The 24,359-nt window shown below is 37.9% G+C and overlaps 1 protein-coding gene across 2 annotated transcripts in view; it reads right to left on the reverse strand.

Moving 5' to 3' along the window:
• Positions 1–6,246: 6,246 nt before the first annotated feature.
• The window catches only part of PGGT1B (protein geranylgeranyltransferase type I subunit beta), a 54,523-nt gene continuing 36,410 nt past the window's right edge, over positions 6,247–24,359 (reverse strand). For both annotated transcript variants that reach the window (XM_055536530.1, XM_055536531.1), the window contains exons 6-9: positions 22,269–22,314; positions 17,266–17,450; positions 11,552–11,660; positions 6,247–8,531 (exon numbers count right to left, since the gene is read on the reverse strand). In XM_055536530.1, the coding sequence (XP_055392505.1) occupies positions 8,350–8,531; positions 11,552–11,660; positions 17,266–17,450; positions 22,269–22,314 (522 nt within the window). In that variant the 3' untranslated portion in view covers positions 6,247–8,349. The remainder of the gene's footprint in view (positions 8,532–11,551; positions 11,661–17,265; positions 17,451–22,268; positions 22,315–24,359) is intronic.

Genomic DNA, 24,359 nt, shown 5'->3' on the forward strand with positions numbered 1-24,359 from the left:
GAGACTTTTTCTGAAAAGAGGAACTTTCCCACATCAATTAGGATTTGTTTACTCTGAAAATGCAGTTTGTTCAAGAACAGGCAATAGGAATGCTGACTTTAGAAATGGAGTCATGTTCTAAAATCATAGTGCTTGTTTTCCTCTTTGACATTTTGCTGTCCAAACTGACCATAGTCTAAAGGCAAGTTTAGCCATGCATGGCCAGCCTGTGGTCCTCTGATCAGTTCCTGCCTTCCAGCTGAGCTCACCTTCTCTGGGGTGGGAAGCTAACTGGTTCCATTCCAGCTTCATGCAGCTCTGACATTGCAAAGTTCTTTATCTTTCTCATGTAGAGATTCCCTTATCAATCCATTATTCAAAAAATATTATTGTTTTACATGTTTAAAGATTTGAGTGCTGCCAGTTCCTGGTGGAGCCAGACTGTGACAAACGAGGGGTACACACAAGAATTAACCCCCAATCCTTGCCTGCTCTTTGAAGCCAGCTCAAATAAACGCAATAAACAAAGTGCTTGGTGACACGCAAATCAGCTTCAGGGAAGTCCTCTAGGCCTCACCTTCTTCCTGATGGCCACTCCCTAAGCCCACACCAAACACATTCTGGAGTTGGCAATGAATCTAAGCCTTATTCCACAGAACGGCTCTCAAGTATTTGCATGTGATACATATGGCCCATTCCTTGTCCCCCTGGAAAGCCTCATCTTCCCACTTGTAACCGTTCTGCTGTGTGGTCCTGTGAAACTGACAGAACAGAGCGAGCCGGTGTCATCACCTCCTTCGTTTTAGCAGCCCTGCTTCTACTGAAGGGATGCTTCCATAGGCAGGGGCTAACTGAGCAACCTGGTGGTGTTTTTGCCTTTGCATTTCCTGTTCCACCAGAGGCACTCATTTACCTTGAGAGGTTTAGCATACTACAACAAAGAGAAAGGGAAGCAATAAACCTTCGAGTCTGCAGCAAAATAAAAATCATAAAGCCAGCCTCTGTCACTTGAGAATTTTCTAAATCAAACTCCAATTAACATATCAAGGCGATGGTAGAGAGAAGTTGGGAAAGAAAGAAAGAAGTCCCTGCTACACACACACACGAGAAATTGTGTTACTCTCAGCCCTGGGGAAGTGCAGGGGATGAGAGAGATGGAGTGGAGGTGTGTGGACGGCCTATTAGCAAGGTCTACTAGCGTGCAGGAAGAGAACAGAGGCTGGCACTCTGTCAGTGCTGCCCTTCGATCTGGGAAAGGAGGCCCCATTGCAGTGCTCCCGGTAGGAGACTGACGGGCCCCCTTTCTGGAGCATTCCCCCAGGTACCAGGGACAATGGAACTCCAACAGGAGCCCACTTCCAGGACCTGCACGTGGCTCTCGCTGGACTGTGCTGCTAGTGTGTGCGCACCCTGCGGCCCAAGGTATGACGACGGAGGAGCTGCCTAGGGGAGCTGGAGGCGATATGAATCTTGTCACAAGCATAAAGGAGCCGGCCCTTCAAGGTGTGGGAGGGTGCCTACGTTGGGGAGAGGGCTGGCCATGGGCTGTGATCCCTGAGGAGGCCAAGATTTCTAGATTTCAGCGCCTGTTCCAAGATGCTCGACAGGGTGACGTTGGTGGGTAAGGAGTCTGGACAGACGATGTGGGCAAAGATCACCTGGCTCAGACTGTGTGGAGTAACTTTGTGCTGGGATGGAAGAGGTGCAGGGGCACAGAGAAAGATCAAGTCTGGGGGTGGGTGTGTGTGCAAGAGTCACCCCCTACACTCCCTCCAAGAAGAAAAGAAAGTGGATGCGTATTCTGCTGATATTTCTAACCATGGCAGGGAGCCAGGGCTGGCAAGCCAGGGGATGCCTTTTCCCTCTGTCTGCCTGTTCTGCTTCAAACAAGCAACAGTCATTGCCAAAGCATGGCCTGGAGTGGAAAGTGAAATTAATTGTGCACTTAAGCTATTCACAATCATTCTGCATCACTTGCTGCCCAGCCCCTGATCTGTCATCATGATGTATTTGTTAGTTTGAAAAATTAAAGTTGCTCAGTTGTGTCTGACTCTTTGTGACCCCATGGACTGTCCCATGGAATTCTTCTCCAGGCCAGAATACTGGAGGGGGTAGCCTTTCCCTTCTCCAGAGGATCTTCCCAACCCAAGGATCAAACCCAGGTCTCCCACATTGCAGGCAGATTCTTTTCCAGCTGAGCCACAATAGAATGTAATCCCCTCGCATGAATTCCAGCTGTTAAAATATGTACACATATAGCTTATGTGCTGGCCCTGTGACCTGAAATCCCAGGAGAAACAGTTTTCGCTTACCTCTACACCCAGCGTGGCTCAGGAACGCTGACGTGGGAGGGGAGGTTACTAGATACATGAAATGAAGACCATGTTTCAGGAATAAAGACCCAGGCGTTTCTGCATAGGCCAAAGAGATGGGATGGTGTGTGTAGGGGACTTGTGGGTACAGAGAAGAGTCTCACTAAAATCAGGGAGACTGGTGGTGGCCTGGGATTAGAGCAAAAAGGCCATAGCCATGGGATTGTGTAATCAGAAGCAAAGGGCAGAAACCCACCCGGAAAGGCCATACTAGACCAGGAGCAGACACACAGTAGGCACCACATCAGGCCAGCAACCTACAAGAGTCCCCGCACTCCCCGCCACGGACTGCCAGGGGGCACATACACACAACAAGGAGCAGAAGGAAAAAACAAAACACAACACCGATATCAGAAGAGTGAGATCACTTAGCTGACAAATGTAAATGGTCCTGCTCCTTAACCTCCTCTACCCTTTGATAGCCAAAGACGTGGGCAAATGAAGCCTGGGTCTATTTGAGAAAATTTGCATCTTCTTAGCACCGCTGCACCTTCATTACCTTTCAACCCTACTACCACAGACTAAGATCATACTAACCTTTTTGGGGTGGGAGCAAAGATCACATTGTTGAACCACACTCGTCACCTAAACCTTTTTACAATTTAAATTTGCAAATAACTATGGGGTTCTTACTTTTTCCTCCTCCCAAGGTACTTTTTCTAAATCAGTGATTGGTTCTCAAATTTCGATGTGTACCAGAGCCACCTGGAGGGCTTTTAAGAGTTTTACAATTTTCTCCATACAGGATTTGGCCATTTTAAGTTTATAGATAGGTGGTTTCTGTTTGTTTTTTTGCAATCATTAAATAAGAGGAATCTCTTTAAGCACACCTTCTAACTAGTTTACGTTTATATGTAAAGTTTTTTATTCTTCTTAGTAGACATTTTTATAGAACTAAAATCACACATACAGAAAAGTGCACAAGTCTTAAGTGTCCAGCTTGATATTCACCAAGTGAATGCACCTATGTAACCAGCACCCAGAACACAGAACATCACCAGCACCACAGGCTCTGCCGTGCCGTGTGCTCTTCCGGGCCCTCCAGGGCAGAAGAAACCAGATGGAAACTAGTGTGTTGATTATGACGCCACTCAAAGTTCAAAAACTGGCGGTGATTTAAGTCATGACTGCTGACACTTGAGAAGTGAGGTAGTGACTAAACAAGGGCACTGATTTCTGACACCATTCATGATCAATTCTGCCCGTTCTGAACTTCATCTAAATGGCATCAGAGCATGCACTCTGCCCGGTGAAAGCTACTGATATTTACCTATTAGCTGTGTGCAACTGCTACTTTACTAAGTTCTCACAGCTTTCCAACAAATTCCTTTAGGTTTTCCAGATATAAAATCAAACTTGCAAATAGTCCCCCTCTACCTTTTCAGTTCACATTTCTTTCGTCTAATTTCATAGGCTAAAACCTCCACCACAAAATGAAGTAGTAGAGGAGGGGCAGGCCTTGTCCCTGACTTTAGTTGGAAAGCCTCTCGTATCAACATCAACACGCTGGCTTCTGGGGAGAAGTACACTGTGAAACGAATTACTCAACAGGTTCTGCTTATTGAGTATACTTAACATAAATGAATGCTCAATTCTGTCAAATATCTTTTCTGCAAAGATGGAGATAATCATTATTTTTCTCCTTAACTCTTTAACGTAATGTACTAATATTATTCTTGCATTCCTATAATAAACCCAAATTAGTCATGACTTAATAGTGCTTTTGAATTATTTGCTAATGTTATCAGTGCAATACATGCACTGATACATTCATGTAAGAGCCGTCTATAATTTTCTCTTTGGTACAATCTTTGTTAGGTTTTAAAAAACGCCATCATGTTCACTTTACAAAATGAATTTAGAAGTCTTTGTTTCTATTTTCTTACCCTTTGGGGTTCAAGAGTCTCTTAATAGCCCCTGGAATTGTTTAAACAATATTAGGATTATTTCATGACAGTCTGGTAGAATTACCCTTGAAACAATCTGGGCCTGATATTGTTTTGGTAAAAAGCCCATTTGTTTTCAAATTTCTGTATCAACTAGGGTAATCTTGGCAATTGGCATTTTTCTAAGAAAAGCTATTATTTTCTAATTTATCACATAAAATTACATAGTGTTATAATTTTGAAAAATTTCCTGGTTTAAAACGGTTATTTCTCTTGCTACTGAAACTTATCCTTTTTCTGTTAGAAAGTCTGACTGTTTGTCTTATGTGTCTTCCCCCTTCCCCATTTCTATTAATACCTTCCTTCTACTTCCTTTGGGTTTGCTTTTTCCTCCAGCTTTTAAGACTTGATTATGTAATTCTTAGCTTTTCCCATTTTTACTGATCTTGTTCTGAAACTATACGTTTCCTGTCGTAATAGTTTTTCATAGTGTCGTGGTCATGTCCTTCTGGTGTGCTTTCGCTGTCTGAGGGACGCTGGGCTCTCCTTCTGTTCCTTAAGACAGTTTTGAATAGGACTTGACAGTAATCCTTCTCAGGTTGTTTTTGGCAAAGGGAGTTTTCCTGTACTCTTACGGGGGAGCGGTGCCCTAGGACGCCTTTTCTTTGTTCTCTGGCCCTGTAAGCTCCTGTTTCACTTTCACAAAGTGATCACCTATGTCCATGTATCGTGTCTATGTATGCTGACGTTTCTTTCTATATATCTGGCCTCTCTCTTCTCTTGGTCCTGTGGTACCTATCTGGGCCACTTTGGATTCTAACTTGAGCAGGGCTTTGTCTCATTAGGTTTAAGGTGCAAACAGGACAGGGCCCAGGCTGCTCCCGCACAACGATTAGACCACACTATACTGATCTAACACTTACGTGCACGTGGGGACCTGTACGACCCCTTCCAGTTCCAGCTTGTGCTCTCAGACTGGCCCGCTGCACGTTCTAGTGAGAAAACTGTGGGCAGTGTGATAGCTCTGTTCTCAAGGCTAACAGAAACCAGCTGCCTGCCTTTCACTTCCTCCCACACACATGCTGAAACTACGCTGGTCAGTGGGTTGCCCCACACTGTATGTTGAGGTTCACGGGGACACCCTGTCAGCTGGTTTTGTAGAATGGGGTCTGTGGTAATCCTAGTTCCTCTAGGGTCGAATGGGAGACTCAGAAGCTACACTGCTACCATGATCTTTCTAGAGTTTAAATTCTGTGGGATCTCTATTATAGAAAAGAGAGGTTTTAAAAACAATTTGAAGATGGTTATAACAGAAATTATAATTAGGAGTTTACTGTATTCAGGTAGTATGCTAAGTACTTAATATGTATTATCTCATCTGACCTTCTGGAGAAGGAAATGGCAACCCACTCCAGTATTCTTGCCTGGAGAATCCCCTGGACAGAGGAGCCTGGCAGGCTACAGTCCAGGAGGGTCACAGAGTCGGACATGACTGAAGCGACTTAGCAATGCATGCATCTGACCTTCAGAAAACCTTGTTAGATCCCCTCACCTCACTTTATCAAAGGGGAAGTTAGGGTCCAGCATGACACTGGTGAACTGGCAGGTGTGGGACTTAAACCCCAGTCATCCGACTCCAGAGCACCTCTTTACGATAATGACACTGAAATATTATCAGACCCAACAAACCACAGTTTCAAACGATGTACCCCGCTGGAAAAAATTTCTATTTGAGTTTAAATATTTATAAATGATTATTTAAAAGATCTAATTAAAATGTACACATAGGTCAAGTCTAAAAGCACTTGTAGATGATAAATAGGTTGAATCGTGTTGTAACGACCTGATCAACCTTATTTTCGTGCAGATGTCCAAAACAAGGGTTCTCCTACCACAGTTTAAAAAAATACCATACTGGAGGTGGGGAAAGAGTATAGGGAACAGATTGCGACTTCATAATCCCCCTTCTCGTTCTATTACCACTGCTAAAGATCAAGTATACATATGAAACAGTGCTTATAATTTATTTTATTCATACTTTCCTGTAAGTAACTATTTAGAAGAAGTTCAGAATAGCTTCTCCACAATTCACAATGGCCTGGTGGTTTTTTTGGTCAATATGCTGTTGTGGAATTGAACATTCACTGGCCAACAGTTTCTTAAGAATGCCTCTCAAGAGCATGCTAATTAGAATCGCACTGACATATGTAATCTTATGCTATTAAATTACACAAGGAGTTAGAAAATATTTAGCAGTTTTATGAAATACTTTTGACCTTGGAATTCTACATCATACGAATACAGATACTAACTTTTTTACACTTTCAACCACTAATGGCAATTCAGAATAAAAAACATTGGGGGCTTTTCATATAGTTCTAAAGCTATTACATATATGTCATTTTAACTCCTGATGTCTAAGAAATGTCTTAGTTTGAGATGCAGGTATCTTAATTTGTCAGGATTTAAACCAGTGCAAACTGGAATAATTCACGGGAGGATGACACCTGTTGTTAGGTTTATTTTTTTCCCCACCATCAGTTCTCTGATTTTATTTCTATTAAAAAAAAAGAGTTAACTTTGGCAAATTGAGGTTTAAACTAAGCATGCAAATAATAAAGGAATCATTTTGTCATGTATATACTAGGTTTTCCCTGGGATCATTATTTAAGGGTACTTTTTTTCACCACTAAAAAATAAAAATTTAGATATTACATTACCTAAACAGTGATACCAGTAATTTAGTTTTTATCCTGATACTTGTAAACCTAAAAATCCAACATTTATTTTCACCAAGATTTTAACTTAAACCTAGTCCCTCAGGTGAAGTGTTTTCCTTCTCTGTTTCAGAACTACTCTCGTAACTCTGTCACTGAGCAAACGGTGATGGGTGTGATTCAACTGATTACTAATAAAGGGAAGTTTTTACACCACTCCTTTACAATTCAGGTAGGTCACAAAATGAAGAAAACAGAACAATGAAAAGCAAACCCCAGTCCTTAACCTCTAAGGGATACATTACCTTCGCACTTAGCTGAAAATATTACAAAAATATGAATGACTGTGTATGGAGCTATACCATTAAATTTAATTGAGAGGTGTTATTTTTTTTCACTTAAATGTTTACTTATTTAACTTCAAAAAATTAGAAAATCATCAGTTTGAAATCAGAAAAGCTAAAACACTGGGAGCAACAACAACAAAACCAAATGGCTAAAAATAACTCAGTTATAAAAATACAGTTTAAAATTTATCTCAGAAAAAGAAACAAAACCACTAAATGTTTTTCCCTCTAGGTAAGACGGCTTTCCCTGGAGAAAGGAGGAAAAAAAAAATGACTAATGATTCGAGATTAAAAGCAAACATAACTGTTATTTACCCCAACAACATCTAAAATAGATGACCCACACAGCACAAAACTTGCCCATTCACAATCACATACAGTTAAATTACTTTCTCCTCAGTTACATAATAGTCTTTTTATAACAATCTCCCTTTAGTAAATTACTGTATTAGTTAAGCCTATTCATTCTTGCTATGAAGTTAATTTCATTTATATAGGCCACAAAAGTTTAATTGGCACATTTTACTTAAAAATAAGACAAAATAAATCATTCTTTTTTAAAAAATTATGGGATCATCTGTTTTCAAAGAATAACCCCAGATACTTAATTCATTAAAGCAATGTTCCACCATAAGCAGTCAGGCTTTTTAAATGATCACTAAGTGCTCACCCGAAGACTACCACTGCTATGTGAACTTCTTTTGAAGATTCGTGTCCATTTGATAATATGATACAATTCTGTATCAAGTTTTTTTTTTTTAAAGATAACCTACATACATACAGTTAATTTGCCTCAAAGAACTTAGAAATACAGTATAAACATTTAAGAACCACGATGAAGTCCACTGTGGTTCAAACTTCAACAAAGATTTTCTTGAAACCTAGTACAAAGGTTACTGGCTCAAGACCATATCCCAAAGTGACATCGGCACAAGATTCGATTGTAAGACTACCTCTTAAAAAAAGAGCACACGTGGTTATCCATGGCTTTTAACCTTGAGCTACAGTTAGGCTACAAATCCTCCCCGGGCCCCCCGGCTAAAGTTAGTCATGTGGAGATGTGCACATTCTCTGAGCACTGTTTAGAGTCCTTGGTTTCCCAGCTCTGATGGAGATCTCGAAGGCGCTCAGAAGTCCGTGTGCTTACGTTCAGGGCTGGATGAACCTTACAAATGCCGCTTTCCTCCATTAGTGACAGGCCACAAATTCCAAAGTATGCATGCAAAGCATCTGAAAATAAGACATTTTTTTCATCACAACAGGCATTATTATTTGTACAAAATATTTAGCTACTTATCAGCTCATCCCTACATTAAAAATACATTTAGAAAAATACTAGTTTTGAAATATTTGCTTTCTCAAACCTCAAATTTTTAAAAACTAGATGATCAAAATCAGATGATATTCAAGAAAATATCACTAACAAGGAAAACAGTTCCTAGCTTAAGAAGTGAGTCCACCAACATCTTCTGTGATTGAAGAATAAACAGGAAAAGTACTAGCAAAGACTCCTCACTTTAATGGGTTTTCTCTTTTGCTGACAACAGAATATGGAAACAAAGATGTTTCTATCATAAAAGGAAATTTTCTTCTTAAAAATGAAAATAAACAAACCTCAGAATCTAAGTAGCACTGCATTCCCTGCTAAGTTTTAACCCTGACAACTCCTAAACCACACAATGCCAACTCTGTGTTAAATGAAAGAAGCCTGAGCAAAATAACTCATTCTGGAATGCTGTACTATATTTAATTTTCCTATTTGAAGTAATGTCAGTCACTCTAAAAATATCCAACCTGAAAGTAAAAACAAACCCAGACGTTCTGTTTGGTTGTAATAATGTGGCTGTTCACACCAGAACGCCTCTGCGCTGGCCTCACTAGGGTCCCATCTTCCGGGGGCAGTAACCTTCTCCCATTAAATGACACTGCAATCACATGGCTGCTGCCTGCATGGCAGCCTCATATGGAGTCGTGAAAGTGCTCACAGTTCTGCCGTTATGGGAACACTTACAAAAAATAGATTTTGTACTAGTCAAAAGATTTTTCTATTTTTGAGTTGGTCATTATTTATAGCTTCATGGGCTATTAAGGTTCAAAACATCTTACCAAGTCAAAGTGTATCAAAAGAATGAAAGAGAAAGGTTGACTTACATAAATATCATTTAGTTTTTGCAACAGGAATGACAGATAGTTCTACTTATTCAGTGTTATTTGTGAAAAAGTTATTTCACCAGTTAGGCCCATGTTAATCCCCTTTTATGTTTTTTTCAGAGAATGCTTACGACTTCTTCTAGCTCACTTTCCTCTAATTTTCACACCAAAAAAAAAATTTGATTTTTCCTATTCTATTTTTCTTGCAGTTATGTTGAATTACAAAAGGCACAAAGCAACATTAAATTTTATTGTCTAGAAATGAGAAAACTTTTCTAGGAAAAAAATGCAACAGAAAATACACTCATAATAATGTAAAACAGGATCTTACACGTTCCAGGTAATGTAAAATTTTTATTCCTCAAAAGGATTTTTTATAAAAGCTAATGAAGTAGAAGTTAAACATTTCAAACCTTAAAAATAAATAATAATCTCATCTGTAGGTGGTGATGTATTCGAGCACTTTAGATGTAGAAATATACATTTTCTTCATAGTAAAACTTAATTCCTTTAATAAATTTTTCCTGTTAATGTATATAAATCTCTTTGTGTCAAATCTGTCAATAGACTGATTTATCAGAACCAAGCATAAGCTAATTTTAAAAAATCCTATTAAAATAATTTTTATAACTGCTCTGGAAACAAATCTTTTCCACATAAATTCAATTTATCATACAATGATTTCTACGCTCTGTAATGTATAGAATCGGAAGACACTGCAACATTTCTATAAAGAATATTACAACCAAGCATTTACACAAATATTAAACTTAGCAATTGACCTCTCTACAAAAAAGCTCTAAGAATTTTCTTTTAAAAAAGCTATTGTAAAAAATCAAAATGTATCTCAATATGTTTACATAAGAAATGCTTTTCAAGAATGTCATTTCCCTATTCTCATTATTTGTTAAAAATAGTACCATGTACTGGTTGAAAACAATGGAATTGATACCAAAACAATTGTTTTCTTGAGGGACTTTTAAAACATATTTACAGCTATGGGTTCCAGATGCCAAAATTTCTAAATATTCCCAGATGGCGCTAGTAGTAAAGAATCCACCTGCCAATGCAGGAGATGCACAAGACATGGGTTTGATCCCTGGCTTGAGACGATCCCCTGAAGTAGGAAATGGCAACCCACTCCAGTATTCTTGCCTGGAAAATCCCATGGACAGAGAAGCCTGGTGGGCTACACAGTCCATGGGGTCACAAAAAGTTGGATGTGACTGAGCAAGTAACACTTTCTAACACTTAGAAATAAAAAGCATTGCACTTTTTTTTTTTTTTAAGAAGCATATTTTGCATGAAAAAACAAGTAAATATGGATATAAGGAAATATTCCTGCTTTCTACAGGTACAAAAATATGATTCCATGAGCCCTTTATTTGTATTTCAATTCAGGTACATATTCTGACCATAACAGTTCTATGACAAGAGATGAGGTAAAGAGGTTCTAGGCTAACAATAAAAACCATGATATTATTGAAATGTAAAAGCAATCATTTCTTGAATCTAGTTTCATGTATTTATAGCTAATACTTTGTCATTCTGCTTATCAAAAGTGTCAGCGTTCTGACTTATTTTTAACAAACTCTTGAATTGAGATTTTGGAGGCTGTAAATAGATCATTTTACTGGAGGTGAAACCTAAGAGGGAGGGGGAAGTAGCTTGGAGAATGACTTCTGAAAAGAGTAAGAATTAGTTCTCTTTTGGATTTAAGAGTAATTTATTCTATACATAGCTCAAGTGACAGCTAATACTCCTAAAGATTTTGGATGAACCAAATTATTCTATTTTGAACTGGGGCCATTCAGACCACCTGTCTTATTGTCTGCAATAACATAATACATTGCTAAGTGAAATATTTGGGAAAAAAGGCAAACTATACCAGTATCTTGATAATCAAACCCTTCCTTTACACCCTGAATATCCTAAATCTACTGTAAACTGAAACAATTTACCTTCTTAAAAACCTTACTTAAAGTAAGTTTATAACTGTGGCTATATTTTCTATCATATACCCTTTCTGACAAACGCTTAAAGATCTATTCAATAAATAAAACAAAGGTTGCTCTGGATTTACACAAAAAATAAACTACCTGGATGACTATCCGGCCACTTGGCAAATCCCCCAACGAGGCGATCTTGAGTTGATAAGATGTAATTTCTATTTTTCTCAAAGTTAGTATACTGGAAAATTTTCAGAAGCTGAAACGACAGTAACAAATATAAATTTACTGACATAAAACTTTCATATCAACCTGTGGCTCAATTTTCAGATATATATAATTTTAAAATGCTTTTCTCTAGTTAAGGCTCTCGAAGCAAGCCTAAGGGACTTGAACATTTAAAATTATCAACCACATTAACTTTTTAAAAATCATCTACTCTCATTTTCGTGACCCAGTCACTATTTCTTTCTTTTGAAACAGATCCAAATGACTTCTCTGCAACATATTCAAAACACAACTTGCCAATGTGTTCAACTTCACCAGTTATTTTTACAAGGGCAATTTTATTTACCCATATTCTAACTCTTATAATAGATTTCTGAACTGTTAGTTATGAACTATGCTGCTGCTGCTAAGTCACTTCAGTCGTGTCCAACTCTGTGCGACCCCATAGACAGCAGCCCACCAGGCTCCCCCGTCCCTGGGATTCTCCAGGCAAGAACACTGGAGTGGGTTGCCATTTCCTTCTCCAATGCATGAAAGAGAAAAGTGAAAGTGAAGTCGCTCAGTCGTGTCCGACTCTTAGCGACCCCATGGACTGTAGCCCACCAGGCTCCTCCATCCATGGGATTTTCCAGGCAAGAGTACTGGAGTGGGGTGCCACTGCCTTCTCCTATGAACTATAGTAATGATAAGTAAAAATATTTAAAAAAAAAAGGACAATAAAAATTATTAACCACACGCTAAAGACAATTTTGAGAATAGTAAAAAATTAAAGCTCTTTAATTAAGAAAGATAAAAGGTGAGACAAATACAATTTTAGCATAAAAGATTAAGTAGCTTAAAGATTCAGGACATGTATTGTTCTTTTCCCCAAGATCCTATTAAATAGAAAAAACAAAGGATAGATCAAATTATGAAGAGAACAGGGTCAGGGGATGGTGGAAAGCTCAAGTGTCACAAAGCAGCTGAAGGTGTGCTAATAGTATTAGTCAGAGAGCCACAGAAAGTATTAAAGACCAACAAAGCAGCATCATGTCTCAAAAAGCAAAATAAAACCAATTAGAAAGTTACGGTACTAATAAGAAGCAAACTTACTCATTCATTTTTATTTAATTAATAGAATATAAGCAGAGACTCTTTAGACTCCTGATACTAGAAATGCTTTCTAGTATCAAGTGGCACATGGGTCATTATATAGAGAGAAGAAACTATAATCGTACTTAGTTAAGCAATAAAGAATATTTACACAATTCTAATAAGTGATTATTAGTTTTCAAATTTTATTATTATTATTTTTTAAATTTTATTTTATTTTTAAACTTTACATAATTGTATTAGTTTTGCCAAATATCAAAATGAATCCACCACCGGTATATCAACCTATAGGCAAAGCATAAAATATTTGATCATTGTTACTGAGCAAAATACGAATGTTACCTAACTTGACGTTATACAAAAAAGGTAAACGGACAGATTTAGAAGGAAGAGAAAGAGAAAAGGTTCAGAACTTAAAAAAAAAAAACCCAGTAACAATTTGCTGGAAAAAAGGGAGACCAAATTTTCATTTTTCACAACTGGGAATCAAAGATAATGTCTAAATGGGTCAAGTCAAGCAATCAGCATGTTTAAACTTATTTAAAGTTATCCATAAGAATTAAAAATTTTAAAAGCTGCCTCTAGAAAGTTGTCAAAAGCCACCAAAATCATACAAAGAGACTCAAGAACGAACTTGAAGGGGCTTGTACTGGTCAGAGATGGGACAATCTGAGCATTAACAAGAACAATGTAATGGACTAAAACAGATAAAACATTAAAATCTATGGGTTCACAATGCTACTCAAAGGGTAAAAAAGAAAAAAGCCCTAAAATCCAATTATTTTATTGGAAAACTGTAGAGGATGCTAGAGAACCAACTCAATGGATGGAATGAACATTATTAAAATTAAAATAAATAATCATCTGTCTTTCTCTGTACAACCACATCTTAAGTTAAAGTGAACTTCTTTACAAAAGGATACTCGTTAGTAAATTTACAGGGAATGATAGAATATCACCATTTAACAACCCCCAATGACATAATGGATTTAAGAAATGATCCTCGATAGCTGCTAAAACCATTCTGTAAGAAGATGATAAAGCTTTTACACACCAGCAACCAACAATCCAAAAGGAAACTAAGAAAGCAATTCTACTTGTAATGCTTCTAAAAGAAGCCACTAAATACTTGAGAATACATTTATCCAAGGAGGTAAAAGCTTTGTATGCAAAATACTATAAAACACTGGTGAATGAGATTAAAGATCTAAATAAATGGAAAAGCACCCCATCATCATGGATAGGAAGACACTGTTAAGATGTCAACACTACCCAAGCAATCTGTAGATTCAATGCAACCTCCATACAAATGTGAACAGCCTTTTTCCTAAGAAATGGGAAAGCCAATTCTAAAATTCATGTGAAACTGCAAAAACAATCCTTAGAAAGGAAAATGTTGAGGACTCATACTGCTTGATAACGAAACTTACAATGCTACAATAATTAAAATAGTAAGGACCAATGCAATAGAATGGAGAGCATAGAAATAAATTCTCACTATACATCAGATGACTTTCAACAAAGGTGCCAAGACCACTTAATGAGTAAAGAACTGTCTTTACAATAAATAGTACTAGGAAAGCTGGATATCCACATGTAAAAAGATGAAGCTGAAGTCCTTGATTTACACCATTACAAAAATTAACTCAAAGTGGATCAAAGGCCTAAACTTAAGAGTTAAAACTAAAAACTGTTGTAATAAAACACTGGGGAAAATCTTCATAATATTGGATTTGGCAATGATTTCATGGAACAACAACCAAAAGCCCCGGCAACAAAAGAAAAAATAGATAAATCAGACATTTCTCCAAAGAAGATATACAGATGGTCAATAAGCACATCAAAAGATGCTTGATATCACTCATTATTCAGTTCAGTTCAGTCGCTCAGTCGTGTCTGACTCTTTGTGACCCCATGGACTGCAGCATGCCAGGCTCCCCTGCCCTTCACCATCTCCCAGAACTTGCTCAAATTCATGTCCAGGGAGGGAGGAGGGAGGAGGGTTCAGGATGGGGAACACATGTATACCTGCGGCGGATTCATTTTGATATTTGGCAAAACGAATACAATTTTGTAAAGTTTAAAAATAAAATAAAATTAAAAAAAAAAATTTATGTCTATACCCATCAGGATGGCTATTATAAAAATGGAAGAAACAAGCATTGGTGAAGTTGTGGAGAAACTGGAGCCCTTATACATCACCAGGGGGAATGTAAAATGGTGCAGCCATTGTGAAAAACAGTTTGTTGGTGCCTCAAAAGGTTGAACACACAACTACCATATAATCCAGCAATTTCACTCCTAATTACCTAGAAAAAATGAAAGCAGGGACTTGAACAGATATTTTATACCAATGCTCATAACCACCTTATTCACAACAGCCAAAAGGTGGAACCAATCCAAGTGTCCACCAGCAGATGAACAGATAAACATAATGTGGTATACCTACAGTAGAATATTACTCAACCATAAAAAGGAATAAAATTGTGATATATATGACAATATTGATGGATCTTGAGAAATATAAGCCAGACACAGGACACATATTACATAATTCTACTTATATGATGTACCTAGAATAAGCAAATTCATAGAGACAGAAAGCAGAAAAGAGGTTACCAGGGGCTGGAGGAGTGGGAGAAAGGGGAGCTATTGTTTAATGAGCAGAGTTTATGTTTAGGGTGATGGAAGTGTTTGGGGTATAGATAATGGTAATGATTACACAACACTGATCCGTACACTCACAAATAGTTAAACTGATAAATATTACATTACATATATTTTACCACCATTAAAAAAAGGGAAGAAAAACAGGTTGATGGGGAACTTTATAATGGATAAATCAGCTTTGACAACTCTGGAGCCCTTAGATCAAAAAGCAGAGACAACCAGAGACCGATTATATTATATTCCTCTTGATGTGATGCAATAGGAAATATACATTATCCTGACTTGATATTTAATGATATTAAGGAGTTATGGCTGAATTTTTAGAAGACAGAATATTACATTGCCATTCTTTAAATCACTACAGATGGTGACTGCAGCCATGAAACTAAAAGATGCTTACTCCTTGGAAGGAAAGTTATGACCAACCTAGATAGCATATTCAAAAGCAGAGACATTACTTTGCCAACAAAGGTCTGTCTAGTCAAGGCTATGGTTTTTCCAGTGGTCATGTATGGATGTGAGAGTTGGACTGTGAAGAGGGCTGAGCGCTGAAGAATTGATGCCTTTGAACTGTGGTGTTGGAGAAGACTCTTGAGAGTCCCTTGGACTGCAAGGAGATCCAACCAGTCCATTCTGAAGGAGATCAGCCCTGGGATTTCTTTGGAAGGAATGATGCTAAAGCTGAAACTCTAGTACTTTGGCCACCTCATGCGACGAGTTGACTCACTGGAGAAGACTCTGATGCTGGGAGGGATTGGGGGCAGGAGAAGGGGACGACAGAGGATGAGCTGGCTGGATGGCATCACTGACTCGATGGACGTGAGTCTGAGTGAACTCCGGGAGTTGGTGATGGACAGGGAGGCCTGGCGTGCTGCGATTCACGGGGTCGCAAAGAGTCGGACATGACTGAGCGACTGATCTGATCTCATGTGATTCTTTAAAAAGCTATCTTTGTTTAATAATTGTACTGAAGAATTTCCAGATAAAGTAAAAAGGGGTTATCTAGGAATTGCTTTAAAATAATACAGTGAGGAGGAAAGTGAGTAGCTGTATGAATGAAGGCTGGCTTTGAGATGAGAACTGCTGAAATTGGCTACTGAACATATTAAGTGTTCATTATACAGCATTTTCTCTTTTCACTATGTTTGAAATTTTCCATAATTAAAAAAATTTAAATGGTGCACCAGATAAATGGTACTAGAAGTGAAGAGAATAGAAAAAACATTCTATTTTCTTTATTTATTTCAACCACATGCATAAAAAAATTAACATGTTATATAGATGATGAATATACTTTTGTTAGATTCCAGAATATCAGGCCTAGGTGATACTTGCAATTTTAGGATATAGAAAACTTGTGGGTACTCAATGGCTAATAATCTTATGGATTTACACAAATCAAAAGGTAGCAGAGATGGGGAAAATGTATGATCATATTAATGAATACATTTCAGAAGGCTTATACAAATATATGAATAAAAACCAGGAAATTTTAAATGGTTTTTAAAGGAATTACCCGTGGTTTATCTTTTAAGGTATTTTCCCATAAATCCTTTACTGGTATGTTCAGACAGATCTTCCATCTAGATGGACTACTGGCAAGTTTCAGTTACAAGCTTTTTATAACACTACACCTAGTTTCTTACATAGGTTCTGGACACTAGAGTTCTATAAGAATAAAAATTTTTAAGTAGTAGAACAGGTAACTGAATTCTGTGGAAAAACCATACAGAAACCAGCTTTGCCAGAGCGACAGGAAAAACTTTCTGGCTTTAACCTAACAATATTTAATGAACATTAAAAAGACCAAACCCTTTAAGCACAGTTTTTATTAACAAAGAGTAAAAGTTTCTCATTTTTATTATTTCTCTTACCTTTAGAGTTGCTCCCACCCAAAAAGAGTAACAGGTGTCAACAGGCTTATTAGGTCTTCCATGATAACCATTCTGTTGTCTCATTATACACCACCTTTTTATTCGGTTCAATTCTTTTTCTGAAAAAACTTCTTCTAGTTTACCCATCAGGCACAGTGATGCAATGCCACAAAAAGTTGATCCTCCTGTTAATTAAAACCACACAGTACTTTAAACTTATTAGATGTCTAGGGAAGTAATATGAAATGATTAAAGAAAAAAAAAATGGTTAAGTAATTCTAGAACGCAGTGAAAGAAAGGTAAAATTAAAAGAAATATAATTTTACTTTTATATTACTATTTTATTTACTTAAATCTCACTATTTAAAATAACCACTAGGCACTGAGGTCTTCAATATGCACTTGATGAAACAGAAAAAAGTTTAAAATAATTTAAAAGTATAAGAATCATTTTTTTAAATGAAAAACATAAGATTTAGAAAGTAGTTCAAAATTTTATGGTTAATGGGAGAGCTGAAACTAAAGTCTAGGACTACTATTTCCTGTCTACCACTCTTAAACACCTGAGTCTGATTTTAATTCCCTTAAAAATGACAGTGTACTGTTTATAACTAAGGTCCCATCTGCCTAAGCTACAGACTAATTTTTACATATAACATAAACTAGAGGCTTATATGCAGTCAGCTTCAGAAATTTAAGGAAGAAAAAGTGAAAGTCGCTCAGTCGTGTTCAACTCTGCAACCCCATGGACTATACAGTCCATGAAATTCTCCAGGCCGAATACCAGAGTGGGTAGCCTTTCCCTTCTCCAGGGGATCTTCCCAACCCAGGGATCAAGCCCAGGTCTCCCACATTGCAGGTGGGTTTTCTTCAGCAAAAATTATCTTAAGGAAGAAAAGTTCCTTAAAGGAATAGGAAAGGGAAAGAGTGTGTGTGTGTCGGGGGTGGAGAAGAAAACTGTATCTGGAAGTAGATGCACAATACGTATCAATGCTCACTATGCTAGACTGAAAAATGCCCCACCCCACCCCACCTTCCACCACTGCCCAGTGATACCCAGGTCCTAATCCCTGGAACACGGGCATGTTTCCTTATATGGCAAAATGGACTATGAAAACGTGATGGAAGTTAAGGATTTGAGATGGGGAGATTATCCTGGGTGGGAGACACCCTAAATGCAACCGTAGGTGTCCCTGCAAGAGAGGGACAGAGAGAGACTAAACTACAATCAAAAAGGAGGCAATGGAAGCAGAGACTCAAGCAATGTGACGGCAAACCAAAGAATGTCAGCAGTCCCCAGAAGGTGAAAGAGGCCAAGGGACAGACCTCCTGGCACCTCCAAAAAGAAACCACCCTGCTGACATTTTGATTTGAAGCCCTGTAAGATGCAGGTCAGACTTCTGGCCTCTGGAGCTATGAGAACAAATTTGCATTGTCTTACACCCCTAAGTTCATTAAAATGTTACAGCATCAAAGGAACCAATACAGTCACAAAGGTAACTCCTTTCCTCAGGAAATGAAAAGTCAGTATTTTTCCACATAGGAAAAAACAAACAAAAAAAATTCCACCACTTTCCATTGGCACTATCTGTTGTCAACTCCAAACAATCTGAAAATACTCCGTATTTCCAATTTATTACAACTTCATCTATAGATTTTTATTGATTCTAGCTCTTTAAATAGATTGTTCCTAATATGCCTCATTTTGCAATTCTCCTTTTGGTGTTACAAATCTTGGTTATATTCTCTGGCAAAGGAAAAGTGAGCATTCGCTCTAGGAAATGTAAGGCAGCTATCACACTAAAATGGTCACTGTCAAAAAATAAAAACAAACAAACAAACAAATAAATAAAGAGTCACTGTAAGAACTATTTAGTCTTCAGATTTTCTTCCCAATGGAAAAAACAAAGAGGAAGATCTATGTTAGCAAGTGTATTAAAACAAAAGTAAAGCAAATATATCATAACCTTTTAATTTCTATTCAGCAACTATCAATCTTATTCCTCCTTCAATGACCTACTAGTTTCAATTTCTCTTTTAAGAAGCTGCCCATGACTTCAAGTATTACACATCATTAAATATAAAGCCTTTAACAAAAAGTACATAATTTTTAAAACTAACTACACCAAGAAATAAAGAGGTATTTAATTGCTACTCTCCAAAATAATTGTTGGAATTTTTTAAAGCAAGCCAGAACAATTCAAAATAAAAATACTCTTTACTTTGCCCAAACAACCCGATTTTGAAAATAACAACTTTTGAAGTAAGCTTGGACTCTGAAGAGCCAAACAGTTATTACAAAGTCTATGCTTTAAGCTAAAACTCACTTATCAACATTTATTCCTAAGAGGTTCCTATCTAAACAATTCTAAAAAACCAGTTCTAAAAACCTGGATTAAAAGTAGCATGGTAGAAGAGTGTAAGAGGCAGACATAAAAACAGCAAACGACAGGTAACATTCTGACAGTAAGTATATTAAAAAACATTACTAAAACAGCAGGCACGAGAACTCAACTACAATATGCTTTTAAGGCTAAATATTAATAGGATTAGGTCAATGATTCCTACAAGCTTCAAAAAATTTCGAGAACATTCCATCATTATATTAAATTACAATTTAAGAACAGCTTCTCATAATAATGATCCAAATTCTAACCTTTGTTCATTATGCCTGAGTTGAAGAAGGTTATGTAAATAAATGACCTTCTTTATCGAAGGCAGTAAAAGAATATTAAGGCACATACAAGTAAGAAGAAGATTTCCAGATAGAGAATGGGATATGTATATATGGTTGGTTTGCAATTTTAAAAATGATCTGTGTTTGTCATTGGTTTGCAATTTTAAATAGGGGGCTTATTCAAAAATATCATTTGAGCCAATACCTGGAGGATGTGAAGACTGGGTGGCAACAGCAACTGTGTCACTGGTCACCAGTGCTTAGTAATGGAATACACTTGGAGCTGCACAAAGAGGCAATCTGGCGCCTGTAGGAATGTCTGAGAAGATGGGGTCTGAGCTCACTATTGTAAAGGATGTTAGTGGGCACCCTGGCTGAGGAGATACTGAGCAGTGCAGGAGACTTGGGGAACAGACACCAGAAAATGAGACTACGTTCTCTGGGATGTGAAGGAGAGAGTGCCGCTCAAATCTGATACTCTCTGATGGAAAGTAAGGAGAACAAACACGACGACTTCACAGAGTGCCCAAACTGCAGTGCTCGTTTTTAGAAAGAGGTCTCTCTTGCCAGTGTAGATAGGGATAAGACAAGGAAGGGAGACTATACCAAAGCCTTCCAGAACAGTACTTCTCAGCCTGTCTAACCTCACAGCACACAAGAACATTAAAACATCTGACATTTGTAGGACACTCAGTGGTGCCCTGAGGAGCTCTAGACACCCAGGTCTTGGCTGCCCCAAAAGCTGAGTGAGTAAGGAGCAAGTGAGCAATAGCTTGGCAGGCCTATAACCCTTCTGCAGCGTATCCTGTACCTTGGCACCCTGAGAAGGAAGCCCTCCCCTCTACAGCTTTAGTCCTGAAACGTACCAACCCAAAAAGAGAGGTAAAAAGAATATGTAAGCTTTTTGGCATGAACCACAGTCCATCAATGATGGTCTTGTTGGGTGAGAGCCTACTTGAGTCAAATGGACTCAAAATCACTACTTCTGTGACTCAGCAAGACTTTTTTTTTCCATCAGAGAGTATCAGGTTTGAGCAGCCCTCTCTGCTTCACATCCCAGAGAGCGAATACCGTTTTCTGGTGTCTGTTCCACAAGTCTCCTGCACTGCTAAGTATCTCCTCAGCCAGGGTGCTACTAACATCCTTTAGTAGAGGGCTCAGACCCGTCTCCTCAGACGTTTTTACAGATGCCAGAGTTCCTCTCTGTGCGACTGTCAGCGTGTTCCTCCTTACCAAGGGCTGAGGACCAGTGACACGGCTGCTACTGCCACCCCAGTCTCATACAGACTCAGGCACACACAAGAATTAACATGTCCTGATTACAGGATGGCTTCAAAGGAAAATCCCAGTGTTCTCTATGCCCCTCAGTGGCATGCGCTCTACAAACACCACTGAAGGAGGGCGTGAGGGCATGAGAGAGGAGGAGCGACCCGAGAGGCCGAGCCCTAGGGGAAGCACAAGCATTACATTCAAAAAACTTTCATACCTGTCCTGTGGTTTACAAACCAGTTTCCCTCATATCTCTAACAAAGAAAGAACGCCTCTGAGGGACTCAGTGAGGAGCCTAAGCTGCACAGCGAGTGTTAGGGCTGACACCTGAATACAGATGTGTTCCGTCCACTCCCTCGTGCTAGCAGAGGGATGGACACGCCAAGGGAGCACAAAAACATGGCTGTGAGAAAGAGGAAATACGGGGTTCATTCAGAAAGCCTCCCTGATCTGAGCCCTTTTTTTAAGGAGCATGGAAGTATATTTTCTTCTACATGAAAATTTTCCACGTGAAGAGTTCAGGCTATTGATACGCTGACAGACTGCTGCTCACTCTTCTGGTTCTCCCAAAATTGAGGGAAAATGTGAGAGAGACTTGGATTAGTGTGTGTAGTGAACATATGCCATACACAAAAACGTTGTATCACTATGACTTAGTACAATTACATTAAAGAAGGTAAAAAAATGTTTTTTTTCACAAATTCATTGATTCATGTTCATTACTCTGTATCAAGCTTTTTAGTATTACACCAAGGAAAAGAACTTGCTCTTTTCTAACAATTTCTTAAATCCTCCCAAGATGCTTTCATGCAGCTAACAGTTGAAAAGATTACAGGAAAATACTGTTGAACATTCTGGTCTGAATAATCTCTGAATGATTACTGACCTAGAAGAGGCTCAAGTTGGCACAACAGTGTCAACAGGGAGAAGTAGGAAAGAAGACAATCAGGCTGCATCAAGAGTTGAGACAAACTTCTGAGGTCCTACATGTTGAAGATACCATGATGTTATTTAAAGACAAGAAAAACCACACATCCACTTATTTAAGATGCCTTACCATGAGATTCAAGTCCTGCTCCCTGTGCCAACCCATTGTCATAGGACTGAAAAAGAAAAACATATTCCATTAATACTGAAATAATAATAAATATGGTGTCTTGATGCAATTTTTCTTCTTGATCTAATTTTATCTCTCCCTTTTATCTTTCAAAATATGTATTTTTTCCCCACAATAAAATACATCTAGGCATTTTCAAATACCTGATCTTGTCTTATTCACCAAGCTGAATCAGTAAATGTATACACTAGGCACATTCTGAGAATAGACTGTTCAAAGATGGCATTTACATATTTAATCTTTACCCAATAAAAAGCCTCAACCTTTATTCCTCTCCCACTTGCAAGAGGTATGATTTTAAGGAAAACGTAAGGATTTCATACTCATATATATAACATTATAAATATAAAACAAATCTGTTTTGAGGCTTTTGGTTAGCTGAGGATAATGGTGTCCTACCTAAAATTTGAATTTCCCCACATATCCCACAAAATCAAAACAGGATAAGAATAATACAACTAAGCAATTATCCTTCAATTAAAAATAAATAAATATTTTTTAAAAAAAGAATAATACAACTACATAGAACTGAAACTCTATCAAAGCTAGAAGACATGCTAAAGCTTCAAATTATCTGTCTACAGACAAAGAAACATCAAATCTCACACTCCTGACACACTTTTGCAGAGAGCAAGGGCAATTCATGAAAAATCGTAAGGAAGAGAGAGGAGGAATTACTGGCTTAAAAGGAAAGGCCTCCTTAAGTGTGAAATTATAGGAAATCCTTGTTTTGCACTCTTCCAATATACACTAATTCCAATAACATAGCATGCCTCACATTTCAGTAATAACAGTATAGTAACTATGAGCAACTGCAAAAAGTGCAAACTTGCTGCTAGGTCCTCAGTCCACAAATGACTACAGAAATAGCAGATGTGTATCATGAGCTATGAACATTCACACCACCTTTGTCCTAGTCTGTCTGTAACTGGTCACTGCACGTTATTCAGCACAGCAACGTATGTGGTTGTGCTGTTTCTTTGTATTTTAATGAATAACCAACGTGATGTTTGCAAAAAGTCAAAACCAAGGAAGAGCCTGGCCACCAAAAATAAAAGTGCAGTAAAGAAATGAAAAGCAATAGCACTGAAAGTGAAATTGAGATCAAACAGAGTAATAGAAGAGATAGTTATCATGACAGTGATGGTTGTTTGAGACTAGATATGAAGTCAGAAAAATTAAGTGAAGGCGAAATATCTACATGAATGAAGAAAGTGGCTATCATGAAAAGGAAGAAGATGTTCTAGACAAGTGATGTTGGCAAAAACTTCACATAAAAGGAATTCTCAGGTATTTCACAACAATGACAATGCAAAGGACAAAATGATGGAAGTTGATACAAACTTAGAAAAGAGTATAATCATTTACCAAGAGAGAAAAGATGCCTGCTCCATATTGTAAGTTATATGAGAAGACAAAGAATGTTGTTCAAACTACTCCTTATGAATTTTCTAAACTTATTCAACATTGCTAACTTTTTAAATTACAGTGTACTAACAAATATTGGTTTACCATTAAAATTTCTCTATACATTTATAACTGACAGTAACATTAATAGTTTTAAATGTTCTGGCAAAAAATTTATAAAGGTCACAGAACCAGTGTGGTTTTTCCCACTGGTGATTAAGATCACTTTGCATGCTTTCAGCCAGCACAACCATCATTATAGTCTGGGGCGACCAGTCAAAGCGAGGATGCCTGTACTGAGCACCGACCACAGGAAAGGGACTGAGGAGGGCATGCAAGTCAAGGTGGCAGCATTCAAAGGGCGTAAGTCTGGTGAAGAGAGAAGAAGAAGAAAAAGGAAGAAGGAAGGGCCCTTTGAAGATCAGATAATAAAAGAAAACTCTAAGGAGCAAACTTTAAAAACCCAGGAAACAAAAAAGAACTCTCTCCTAGCAGAAAATCATAGAACTCACTAGCCTTCTCCAATCGCTAGCTACACAAACAAAAACACACTCTAAATTTAAAAAATCATACTTTGTTTCTCTGCACTGAAAAGATGGCACTCTTACTCAACTAGGAATTCTT

The sequence above is a fragment of the Bubalus kerabau genome, chromosome 10, assembly GCF_029407905.1.
Source record: "Bubalus kerabau isolate K-KA32 ecotype Philippines breed swamp buffalo chromosome 10, PCC_UOA_SB_1v2, whole genome shotgun sequence".
NCBI classification, from domain to species: Eukaryota; Metazoa; Chordata; class Mammalia; order Artiodactyla; family Bovidae; genus Bubalus; species Bubalus kerabau.